Source organism: Castanea sativa, chromosome 11 (genome assembly GCF_040712315.1).
Source record: "Castanea sativa cultivar Marrone di Chiusa Pesio chromosome 11, ASM4071231v1".
Classification (NCBI taxonomy): domain Eukaryota; kingdom Viridiplantae; phylum Streptophyta; class Magnoliopsida; order Fagales; family Fagaceae; genus Castanea; species Castanea sativa.
Window position 1 is genome coordinate 26369333 of NC_134023.1, and position 12441 is coordinate 26381773.

Genomic DNA, 12441 nt, shown 5'->3' on the forward strand with positions numbered 1-12441 from the left:
TTTTCCCACCTTGCCGTCACCCTCCTTTCCAGCATGCATATATTATACTTAGTCCTTTCCATTTTTGTACTTTTGATTTAAATGAGTCAGTTTACTGATCTGTCATTTTTTATACAAGTGTCAAATTTTGATTGAAGCATGAAACACCAACTAGATGCTGATATGGTATTCCGAAAACATTATATACTTTCTCCCATGTGTGAACCCCTTCCACAGAAATGAGCTTTTCCGTGCTTGATTTGTAGGGTAAAGTGGGGGTTTTTATTCAAAATAACATTAATACGATTTGGTTAGGTTTTATTTAAACTGAAATCGAGCCTACTCTATTTCTCTCAGCCATACTCTCTCGCCCACTCCGTCTCTCACTCCAAGAAGCAAGAAACGAGTTCCCTCAACAAAAACCAACAAACATCAAGAATATCTTACCCAAAGACCCAGAGAGAATCAAGAACAAGAATCAAGGTTTCAATCGCCGCCTCTCTGGTTTGCTTCTTTTTTTTCTGTCTTCGTGGGTTTATGTTTGGGTTTCAAGGTTTCTGGGTGTTTGGGTTTTGTTCTTCGTGATTTCTAGGTTTCGTGGTTTGGGTGTTCTTCGTGATTTCTGGGTTTCAAGTATAAGTATTTAAACATTAATACTTGTACATCTTTCTTAGAGAGAGAGAGAGAGAGAGGGAGAGAGAGAGAGAGAGAGAGAGAGGATGTGGAGGTCGGTGGTGGTGGCAAGAGCTGCTGTGTCGTCCAGACAAGGTGGAGCAGTATGGAGGAGGTTCTATGCAACTCATAAGCCGAAACACAAGGTACCTGCTCCTTCATCTTCTAAAACTCAAACACAAACTGAGTCTGAATTTCCTGTTTTCTCAACAAATTGGGGTTTTCCCAAAAGATTATTTATTTGCCAAAACCCCAGGTTCTACTCTCGGACCTCCTCAACAAACCCCACTGATTTTGAGGAGTCCTCAGTGGGTTTTGTTAATAATGGTGATACCCAGTTGGAGAATTCTGAGATTCATGGGGTTTCTGAGCAAGGTTTATTTGGTATTGATGAAAATAGGGACACCCAGTCGGATAGTTTTGTCCCTGGGGATTGGGATGAGATTGGGGTCTCAGACCAATCTGGTGATGCCCAGTTTGATATTTTTGCCACTGGGGAGGAAAATGGGGATGAACAGGAGGAGGTTTATGAGATTAATGTGGAGCAGTTGGAGAATGTGTTGTCTTTATTGCAGAGTAGTGTTGATGGGTCTTTAGAGTCAGCTCTTGATGACATGGGTTTGACTCTACATGAGGAGTTTGTGGTGAAAGTTCTGGAAACCCCACATGTTTTGGGTGAGAATTTGATTATGTTTTTCAAGTGGGGTTTAAAGAAGAAATCTGAGTTTAAGGTGACTACCTGTGTGGTGGATTCGCTTGTGCGGGCAATTTGTCGTGAACTTAAGAAGAAAGATGCATATGCTTTGTGGGATTTGATTAAGGATATAGGTGAGAAAGAGAATGGTGTGTTGAATGCGGAGATTCTCAATCAGTTGATAGCTTTGTTATCGAAATTGGGAAAAGGGAAGGCGAGTTTGGAGGTATTTAACAAGTTTGGGGATTTTGGGATTGTCCCAAATGTTGATACATATTATTTCACGATTGAAGCACTATCTAGGCGATCAATGTTTGACTGGGCTTGGTCTGTTTGCGAAAAGATGCTTGATGAGGGAAGTTTGCCTGAGAATGAGAAAGTGGGTAAGATCATATCTTGGCTTTGTAAGGGGAGGAAGGCTAAGGATGCCCATTCAGTATATTTATTTGCGAAGGAGAAGAACCAAATTACTCCTCGATCTTCTGTTAATTTTTTGATCAGTTCACTCTGTAGAGAGGATGAAACTGTGAAATTGGCTTTGGAGATGTTGGATGATTTTTCAGGAGAAGCACAGAAATATGCAATTAAGCCATTTTCTACTGTCATTCATGGTTTGTGTAGGATGAAAGATGTCGATGGGGCAAAGCAGTTGCTTTCTAAGATGATCACAGAGGGTCCGCCCCCTGGAAATGCAGTTTTCAATTCAGTTATCAGTGGATATTCCAAGGCTGGGGATCTGGGAGAAGCTATACAGATTAAGAAGCTGATGGAGAGTAGGGGATTGAAACCGGATGTGTACACTTATACTGTCATCATGAGTGGTTACGCAAATGGTGGTCAGATGGAGGAGGCTTGTAAACTCTTGTCAGAAGCAAAAAAGAAGCATTCCAAACTGACCCCTGTGACTTACCATACACTCATTCGTGGGTATTCTAAACTTGAAGAGTTTGACAAGGCTTTGAAGTTGTTGGCTGAGATGAAGGATTTTGGCGTTCAACCTAATGTTGATGAGTACAATAAGTTGATCCAATCTCTTTGTCTAAAGGCTTTAGATTGGGAAGCAGCAGAGAAGCTGCTAGAGGAAATGAAAGAGAAAGGATTGCACCTCAATGGAATCACAAAGGGTCTGATTAGAGCAGTCAAGGAGATGGAAGAGGAGGAGCTAGTGCTGGGTTCATAAGTGTGGAGGGCCGGGTGCCTAAATTGTTTAGCTGGTTGTAGGAAGTAGATGTGATACAAAGGCACCGATGGGCCAGTTTTACTTCACCCCCCTCCCCCACTTTTTCAATGACATAAAGAGTGAAGCCTTGTGTATGACTTCTTTGAAGGATTGCATTATATATTCCTTCACATCAGTCAGATTGACACTGAAGCTTCATTTATTTTTCTTTTCTATTATTTCGTGCCAGTTTTTCACTTACATTCTGTTAAGCAGCCGTCTTATCCAAGTGAGGGCTATGCATTCTACAGACTGTTAGAAACAATAGTTTTGGTTGCAGCAATGCAAATGTCAAGTTTTGATTAATTTATCATGTGATCTTGTTTTCGTTACTAGGATATCTTGACTTGCTTAAATTTAATTAGTTCATTCAACATTCCTCTACTTGACCTTTACATGCACTTCTTTTTACCTTATTTATTTATTTATTTTATTATTACTATAAAATTTTAACCTGTTTTATCTTGAGATGTTTGTTCATCCTTTAGACATTTCATGTTTCACCATCTATTACCTTTTTTGTTTTTATTGCTTTTCTATTGGATTTGGAAGGTCCATACACATTGTTATATGGTATTTGTATTATTCAGGGAGGACAGAGCAAACTCTTGAAAATGAGTTATGCGGATTACGAATGTTAGAAAATTATGTATTGGAAAGAGGAAAAGAAAAGAAAAAACTAAAGATAAGTAGTGGAAGATCAAAGTATAATGTTATCAGTGTCTGTGAACTAAAATTCACTATCTTTTTCATGCTCGTCCTCTCTATTCAAAACAACTGTTGACAAAATTTTCCTTTTGGTCTGTTTGATCTAGTTTTCCTAATTTTCTTGATAGGTAATTCAAGTATCTTATTAAAAAAGACATAAATGTACAAAAGAAGAATCTAAGAAGTATAGTGGTTGTATATCTTCAGATAGCTCATAAAAATTACAAAACTACTGCTTCCATCAAACCATGGAGCATAGGTCTATTCGGATCCAAAGACATCCAATGAAACAGTGAGTGATCTTTTGATGTTTCAGTTGTCATGTACGGATCATCACGTGGCTTCTTCTTTGTTGTTCTGTAAATCTTCATCCTCATGTTGCATTACATCTGCTAAATTATGGTTTTGAAGTTTTGAACAATGTGTTATTTTTTAAAGACTTGCTTTTATGTTTCTGTATCCTTAGATTGGAAGGTGGCTTACCATACTTTGGATGTATCTAACTAGAGCCAAGCTGTGGCAATCTCAAACTTGTATAACATAATGGCCAAAGCTTTACTTATTTGTTTTTCTAAATTCAAATCTATATCAAGACTTGTAATTACCAGCATGTTAATTTACATGATATTACCAGATTAGGTTGGGTAACCTAGCATAGGAACATTGTGAATATGCTAATTGCTTAGTATCATAATGATTTTTGCCTGTTACTACATTATTTGTTACATGTGACATTGGTCTTTGATCTTTGGTTCAAACATGCTTGAAGTTCCTTACTTTGGTTTAATTTTCATATCTTCACTTTGTCTTTTTTGATAATTTGATGTCCTCATTCGACTGATAGGTTTTACCAAGTGCACAAAGCTCTCACTTTTGTGGAGTCTAGGAGAGGTAATTAGTAGTTACCTTCACATTATTTTTATGTTTTTATCATATACAACACGTAGCGTTTGTCATTTTATGCTGTTACTTACAAGTTAGTTACCTACTATTGAGTATTACCATTTCTTTACTGATTTAATGATTGATAGGCAGCTTTGCATTGGTAATGTGTATTTTTCTGCAACATAGTGGTTAAATTACTTAGCAGAATGTTAGCATAGTTCTGGCAGTGAAAGTCCTTGAAGATTCAAGGTATACTTTTTGGAGGTCTCCTTCCTCTTTGAGTTGTCAGGTTTTGTTTCCAGCCAGGTCACCGGTAGTTCTTCCTCAGTTTGAGTCTCCATACTTTGGTCTGCCTGCCCTTTTGGTTTATCTATTATTGTTATAAAACATCTGCAATACAGTGCACTATGTTCTGCCATTTTTATCACTTCAAGTGGCCTATTTTGGAGTCACATGAGCAGTACATCTATGGTTCTTCTGAGGCTCTTAGCAGTATATGCAGTTCTATTTGGAAGCTTTTGTGCTCGTTGAAACTCAAAAGAGGATGCAAAATTTACCTGTTTAATGCTTTTATCTTTTTGATTAGTTACTAATATCAAAGATTTTAGGGTGAAATCTCTGATCTCTCTCTATACTCACAAGATAGTTGCCTTTAAAAAAAAAATATATATATAGTTGCCTTTAAAATTTATATATATATATATATATATATATATATTAAAGTTCATTGTTGAATTTAACACTCAAATACCCTTTTCTGATGTATCTGTGCAGAGGTTTTTGAAGAAGTTTTGGAAATTGTGTCATATATGACTTTCTTTTCTCCAACAATTTCTATGGACATGCGGAGTCTGGCGCCATTGATGATGGAAGCATTGGCAGACTTTTCTATCGACTACTTTCCAAGTGTGCTTTTCTCTACTGATTGTATACTTGGTTAGATATTGTAGGGAATTTATTTTTGCACTATCGTAATCCTTAAATATCTGAAATCAACATTATATCCATTGCATGACATAAGACTGGGATGAAACCTATTAATAAAAATTCATGATATAATCGCTATCAATTACTCTCTGTTCCACAATCCACGTTGTTAATCACTTTTGGGGAATATTATTTTTAGTTTTTAAAGGTCTTGAATCAAAACCACCTAAATTACCCTTGAAAATTTATGGACTTATTTTTTTAGAGCATTTCTAAATTCATCCTCGGTTCACTTTTTAAATGGGGCATCCATTTTGTAAGATCTGCAAGTGGGGGGGGGGGGGGGAATATTCTAGTACAGAGGGAGTATTAAGTTGCACCATATTGTTTAAACTTGGGCATGGAAGTCGGTTTTAAACATAATAATCACTTAAGTTGCAAGATATCCTCCAATAATTGATATTGAGTATATTTTGTTAACAAGCTTCACTTGAAGAATGTAGTGCTTTTCATGTACTTTCCCCATATTTTGATTCTCATTAGTTCTATTTTCATTTAGATATTCTGGTACCTTTGGATAATTACGTATCCAGAGGAACTGCACATTTCCTCGCGTGTAAAGAGCCAGACTACCAGCAAAGCCTTTGGAGTATGATTTCATCTGTGAGTTTCTTTTAAATTAATAAAATTTGTTTTGACTACTAGCTGTTCAGTTCTAGCATTTGAAAGTAAATGAAAAAGGCTAAGTGATTTTTTGTGGAACTGATTCTTTTAAATTACCTTTTTACTCCTTTCCTTCCCCCTGGCTGATAAGGTCTGTGTGTTGTTTCAATTATACAGAACTGCAAAGGGCAAGTGGATCAATGGGTTGAGCCATATCTCAGAGCCACAGTTGAGCGGTTGCGTCGGGCTAAGAAGTCATGCCTGAAATGTCTCCTTATTTAAGTGGTAGGGAGCAAACATAAACTTCTCTTCGTAAGTATTCATATTTTTTTTGAAGTGCCTTATTTTCATATGCTTTTTTTTTTAGTTGCAATTTTAAACAACTGCCCTCACCCACCCTCTGACCAAAGAAAAAGGAAAAAAAATCCACCTTGCTGCTTTTTCCCCTTTACATGGCATTCCTAGATAGAATGTCATTGACAAGTATGCTTTTATGTTATTGTGTGATTTTCTTTCATTGTTTTCTATGACATCTGACATTAAGACTTTCTCGTTTGAACTTTTTTTTTTGGGGGGGGGGGTGTTGGGACTTCACTCGTTTTTTTTTTGGGTCTTCCAAATGGACCATTTGGTGTGTGTAACCTCTCCTTGCATAATAAATAAGAAGGAGCATAATTTTTACTGTTGGGTTCTGCTTTTAAGTCAATTGCAATATTTAATTTTTGTGTAGAAATGATGGGGTTGGAAGTTTTTTTTTTTGGGGGGGGGGTGTTGCTTTTATTACGAGTACACTTTTTGGTTTACCAACGTCTTTCCTCTCATTATTCACTACCCCAACTGTGGCAAATAGATTGGAAAAGTTGTGGGATTTTTTAAAGAGTTGGCTAGGTGACGAATTTAAATTTCATTTGGTTCATTGGAATTTGATTTGTTTTTATCCTGTCATGGGGTTTTAGCCAGCTAAGTCGATGGTTGTGGAGATCTGGTGAAGAAGGAAATCACTATTAGACACATGTCATTGGAGTAAATATAGTGAATAAGGGTGGATGGATCTTAAATGTTTTAAAAGGCTTCATGGGTGTAGCCTTTGTTTTAGTATCAAATGGTGGGTTGGGGAGGTTTTTGTGCTCTTTTAAGTTGGCACTAGGTGATAATAGAAGGGCGTATTTTGGCATGATGAATATTGTGGGGACATTGTTCATAAAGATTTATTTATTTAATTTTTTTTATAAGTAATGGAGTTTTATTAATGGCAAGAAGCGTTGTTCACAAAGAATTATTTCCTAATTTATTTGAGAGTATTGCCGACTAAGATGCTCGTGTACATCTTGTGTACAAAGACGGTGGGGGGATCAATTCTTGAATCTTATATCTAGTCATGCCCTTTACAATTGGAACTTGAGTTGGTGGATTTTTTTTTTTTTTTTTTTAATATTATTATATGCCAAAAATGAGGGGCTGATAGGTTACCTTGGAAGCTAAGGCATGGCAGTCAATTTGATTTCCGTTGTTCTTGTAATGTGTTGAATGGTTCTAATTGTATGTAATTCCCTTGGAGTATTTGGAGTTGTAAAGTTCCTAGAAAGGTTGCTTTTTTTGTCTGAACAACAGCCTGGCAAAAATTCTAATTGTGGATAACGTAATTGAAAAGAATTTCATTCAGTTGGATTGGTGTTGTATAGGTGAATGCCTAGCTGTAGTAGGGAGTCTATTGATCATTTGCTACTTCATTTTGTGGTCGCTAATGACCTTCCGTCTCTCTTTTCAATATTTGGGGTTAGAATGGATGATGTCTATCAAGGTGATTGATGCGTTTTTTTGTTGACAAGGAATGTTTGGAAGACAGAAATGGTGCAATTTGGAGCAAGAAAAAATATACCTTCAACTGCATTGAGTCATCACTCTTTGAGTTGAAATTGTGTATAATTTATACACAATTTGTATGGCTGTTTGGTGCAACTGGCATTGTCTTTTTGCATTGTTTTGTAGATTTCTTGATATTTGATTGTAATAATGTAATTCTTTTGGAAGTTTTTTTTGTATTGAACCTGTACACTTAGGTTTATCCTCTCATTAGTCAAACTTCTATATAACTTAAAAACCTGAGGAAAATAAAATATATAAGCCATATTTATGCCATAGCACTCTTGACTAGTTGCCTCATCTCCCTTTAGGGTCGAACGATTGCTGTATGGTCCTTTGAGATTAATTGATTATGACAATAATGTTTGTGCTGGACTTATCAGCTAGATAACCTACCCAAGCTGAACTCATCTACATTTTTAGTGACTAGTAAACTTGCAGCTTGGGCACTTAGATTGTTTGGTATAGGTTTTTAGGACTTGTCATTTTGTTGGTTTGTCATTGACTAGTAGAAGAGCGTATTGAGAGCCCTGTCAAGGATAGATTTTCTGTCTTAACTTCTCCCTAAACTAAAAACTTGAATGTTAAATCTATAACATAATAGTTTATGCATTCTGTGGTTAATAAGATGTCATTATGCCACTTCAAAATGAAGTTTTTGTTTAGGGTATTAACAGTTGCAGATTTATTTAATTTTTGCTAGGCTTGTGCTTCAAAATTTCTTGTGATATATAAAAGCGTTTTTTATTGTGAAATTCTTCTAATATGTATTTATATATATCTTTGCAGATTGCAGATGCTCTTTACTACAATGCCTCTTTGACTCTGAGAATATTACAAAAGCTAGGTGTTGCGACTGAAATCTTTAATCTATGGTTCCAGATGCTGCAACAAGTTAAGAAGAGTGGTTTACGTGCTGATTATAAATGGTACAATGACAGTCTTGTTTTGCCAAATTACCGTGCCACAAGTTCCCTCCTGGGGGGAAAGAACTTCATTCCACAATAGCCTACAAGTTTGTTTAAACTTGATACCAGCTCATTTACCCTTTGGGAAGATTTGGCTATTTCATGTGAATGATTTTATGTTACAGGGAACATGATAAGAAGGTTTGCTGTTTGGGATTGACATCACTCCTGTTGCTTCCCGCTGATGAATTGCCAGCTGAAGCTTTGGGGCGTGTTTTCAAGGCTGCACTTGATCTCTTAGTTGCGTACAAAGATCAAGTTGCAGGTCTCTCTCTCTCTCTCTCTCTCTCTCTCTTTATATATATATATATATATAATTGGTGGTTACACAAGGGAGGGCATGCATGACATGCAATGCACAAGCACAGAGCCCGCCAGGCCAGACAATCCTACCACCACAAGGCTTGCCAAGCATGAGTTAGCATCAAGTGGCACCAAGTCTGAAAGCATGTGCAAAGGAGAGTGACTAATTCATTTAGTGAATAGTAATTATTTGATTCAAAGAGGTTGAGAAAACTCTAAAATAATGTTGGTAGTAGTTAAAAAAGACGTTAATTAAGGAGGTGACATGGTGCAAATTTGTATGGGATTAAACGGCGGAGATGAATACATGTGGCCAACCCGATTTTTCTGTTGAGGATCCATAACCGACCCTAACTTTTGGACTGGGACTTTGATGTTGTTGTATTGGTAGTTACACACACACACACACACACACACAAACACACCTGGTGGGTCTTTAACCCACAATCTGACCCTCCACTTTGCTCTTACAATATATATTGATATAAACGTACATATGCAGTTATAGTTTTGATATATCTCTTATCATTTGTAAAATAATTTCTAAACTTGTATACTTACTGGGCAGAAGCTGCAGAGGAAGATGAAGCTGAAGATGATGATGATGGTATGGATGGTTTTCAAACTGATGATGAAGATGATGATGGCGATGGATCTGACAAGTAAATGGGAGTTGATACTGAGGATGGGGATGAAGCTGACAGCATTAGACTTCAAAAGTTGGCTGAACAGGTGGAATTTTATTTGCTTTTAACATTAATCTTATGGTGTGTATTTAATGAAATTGTAACAACATACACTTTTGTTCCGGACTTTTGATGTCATTTTCCTTAAGAACAATGGCTATAGGTAATTCAGATAACAGATTTCTTTGGTGTATAATACTCTACTCACATCTGAAAGCCAAACCTTAAAACAAAACCCCGATCTTTTTGTGTTGATTAAGTTATTATTGACACAAAATATTCTCCAAGGTGAATGTCCAAACCATTGACATATTACATGGCCACTTTTTCTCTAATTAGCCAAAATAATTATTCTATTTTTCTTGGTACATATGTACCTTGAACCTACGATCTTACCCTCCGCCTTACTCTTAAGAGGGAGTGTCATTTGAGCTAAAGTCATTGCCATCATATTTTCATCTATGTTATTTGTGCCAATGATATTTGGATCAAATGGCACTCCCTATGAACAAGAGGTGGAGGGTTGAAGTCACAAGTTCAATCCTGTATGGATATGTGAATTGTGATTATGGATTAAAACATTATTTTGTATTTTCTTTGTCATGCTATAAGCTGGTTGTATTACTTCTTAATATGTTACTTACATTTTTTATTCGTGACCTTTTCTAACTTGAAATTTGGTGAATTCATAGGCAAAGGCTTTCCGGCCGAATGATGAGGATGATGATGACTACAGTGATGATGAAGAATTGCAATCACCCATTGATGAAGTGGACCCTTTCATTTTCTTTGTGGATTCAATCAAAGGCAAGTGGAAACTGTAACCCTTTACTCCCATTTAAACTGAACTCTTTAGTGTTGATGCTATTGTCTGATCTGTGCCCCCCCTTCTGTTTGTCTCATTTCAAATCCAGCCTTGCAAGCATCGGATCCATTGAGGTTCTAGAACCTTACGCAGACACTTGACTCTCACTATCAGGCCCTTGCCAATGGTGTTGCTCAGCATGCTGAACAGAGCAGAGTGGAGATTGAAAAGGAAAGAATGGAGAAGGAAGCAGCTACTGTTGCTTATTAAGATTTTGATGTCTTGCTGGGGCTAAAATTTTGCTTTGCTTATTACATTCAAGCGGTAATGGTTTAGAGACAAAGGGTTGTTTGCCACACTCTCTGGGAGCATTTGTTGGTTCAATGATCATAGAGGTCGGTGAGCCCCATTGAAGTTTAAAGTTCTTGGAGCTTTGCGTGTCCAAGTTCCCATTGATATACAGAGTGCGGGATTCGTGCAATCCGGAACTAGTCCATTGTTCAATCCCGGGTTTGACTATGGCAGAAATATGCCTGTCTTGACCAGCCTTCTTGTCCTTTCCTCCTTGTCTCTTGTTGGTCACCATTTCTTTGAGTTGAAAATTCCTCTTCCAGGATTTATTTGCTTAGAAACCCGAGGATCCGCTCTCTTGGCTTGAGAGCAGTAGGGGTTTCATGCATACACGTCTGTAATATTTCTTTCTATATCTTGCGGATGGGTGTTAAGTGGGGTGGTATGAGTATGACCACCAAAAATTTTCCCCTTTTTTCCCCTTCTTGTTAGGTATTTAGAGTCCTACGATATTGGTTCAAATATTGGTTTATTTGGGTTTTGGAGTTTTGAGTTGATTGCACAGGGCTTCTGAGGGTAGCTTGCTGCTGATTGTAAAACAGTTCACTTTATTCTTTATACAATGTGGATTCATGAGAGGAAATCTGTCATCATCTTGTAACGTCTATTTATTTGTTTTCGATTTTTTATTTTTTAAAGAATTGGATTTTCCGGAGGAATGCTTTTCTTTCATTATTCATAGTATCCGTTTGGATACCACATTTTGCGTCTGCGTCCAGAGCTTTCTGTGTTTTGTTTTTTTTTTGTTTTTTTTTTCTTCTGCTGCGGGGGGGACAAGCGCGCACTGTGCGCGTACTGTTCATGTACGTTTTTAACAATTTTTTATTAAAAATGGGTCTCGCAGTACTATTTACACATTTAAAAATTATTTTGCTACAGTGTTTTCAGTTTTCAGTTTTCAGCAATAAGTTTTATCCAAACGGACCCATAGTCATCTAAAACTGAAAATGATTTAAGTGACTAAAGTTGTACGAAAGTGGGTTCATTGGTAGCTCATGTAACTAAAGCTGTACAGAAGTCCTTGTACAAAAGTCCATACTTAGCATGCCGCATGTAACTTAATTATGTAGGTGTGTTATACTCCAGGGGTTCATTGGTAGCGCAAAATCAGATGCAGTACCTGATTCATCTTGAACAATGTTAATTAACATTAACAAAGGCAATTGCGAAAATGCTCCTGAACTTAGGATTAGAAGAAATGAGTTGGCTTATTTATTGCATTTATAAAAACCTCAAGGGGTGAGGATTATCAAGATAAATGTTTATGGGGGTGTTGGGGCAAGGGCGAAAGTTTAAGTCTCCAAGAGGGAACTTTGCATACATATACTTATATGTACAAGTTTTAGTGTTTACACTTTACCCTACAAATCAAGCACGGAAAAGCTCATTTCTGTGGAAGTGTAGCAATCACTGATGGAACTGTGTGTTTTTTGCTTAAATGGGCTGTTTGAGTTTAATGTTCGATCCACCACGACCAGCCCAGACTAACTACACTTTCTCATTCTCTAGATCATCATCGACTGGGCTTACTTCATAACACCATTAAAGGCACCCAGATCCATCAAAACTCAAAATCCTCTTATCTCATGGGCTGGGCTGGGCTGTGAAATTTTCTCCAAGTCCAGACCCGGCCCATGTTTACCACGATCTGGATTAACAATTTAGCATTTGAAATAATCTGATCTTCTTCTAAAATGGGACATACATGTGATGTGAAC

The 12441-nt window shown here is 37.0% G+C and overlaps 1 protein-coding gene and 1 pseudogene across 1 annotated transcript; both read left to right on the forward strand.

Moving 5' to 3' along the window:
• Positions 1-230: 230 nt before the first annotated feature.
• LOC142615767 (small ribosomal subunit protein mS80 (rPPR6)-like) lies at positions 231-2947 on the forward strand. Its single transcript, XM_075788594.1, has 2 exons — positions 231-246; positions 337-2947. Exon 2 carries the CDS (start codon positions 699-701, stop codon positions 2523-2525), a length of 1827 nt encoding a protein of 608 aa, XP_075644709.1. The 5' UTR covers positions 231-246; positions 337-698; the 3' UTR covers positions 2526-2947.
• A 295-nt stretch (positions 2948-3242) lies between these two features.
• On the forward strand, positions 3243-11382 carry LOC142615768 (importin beta-like SAD2; annotated as a pseudogene).
• Positions 11383-12441: the final 1059 nt, after the last annotated feature.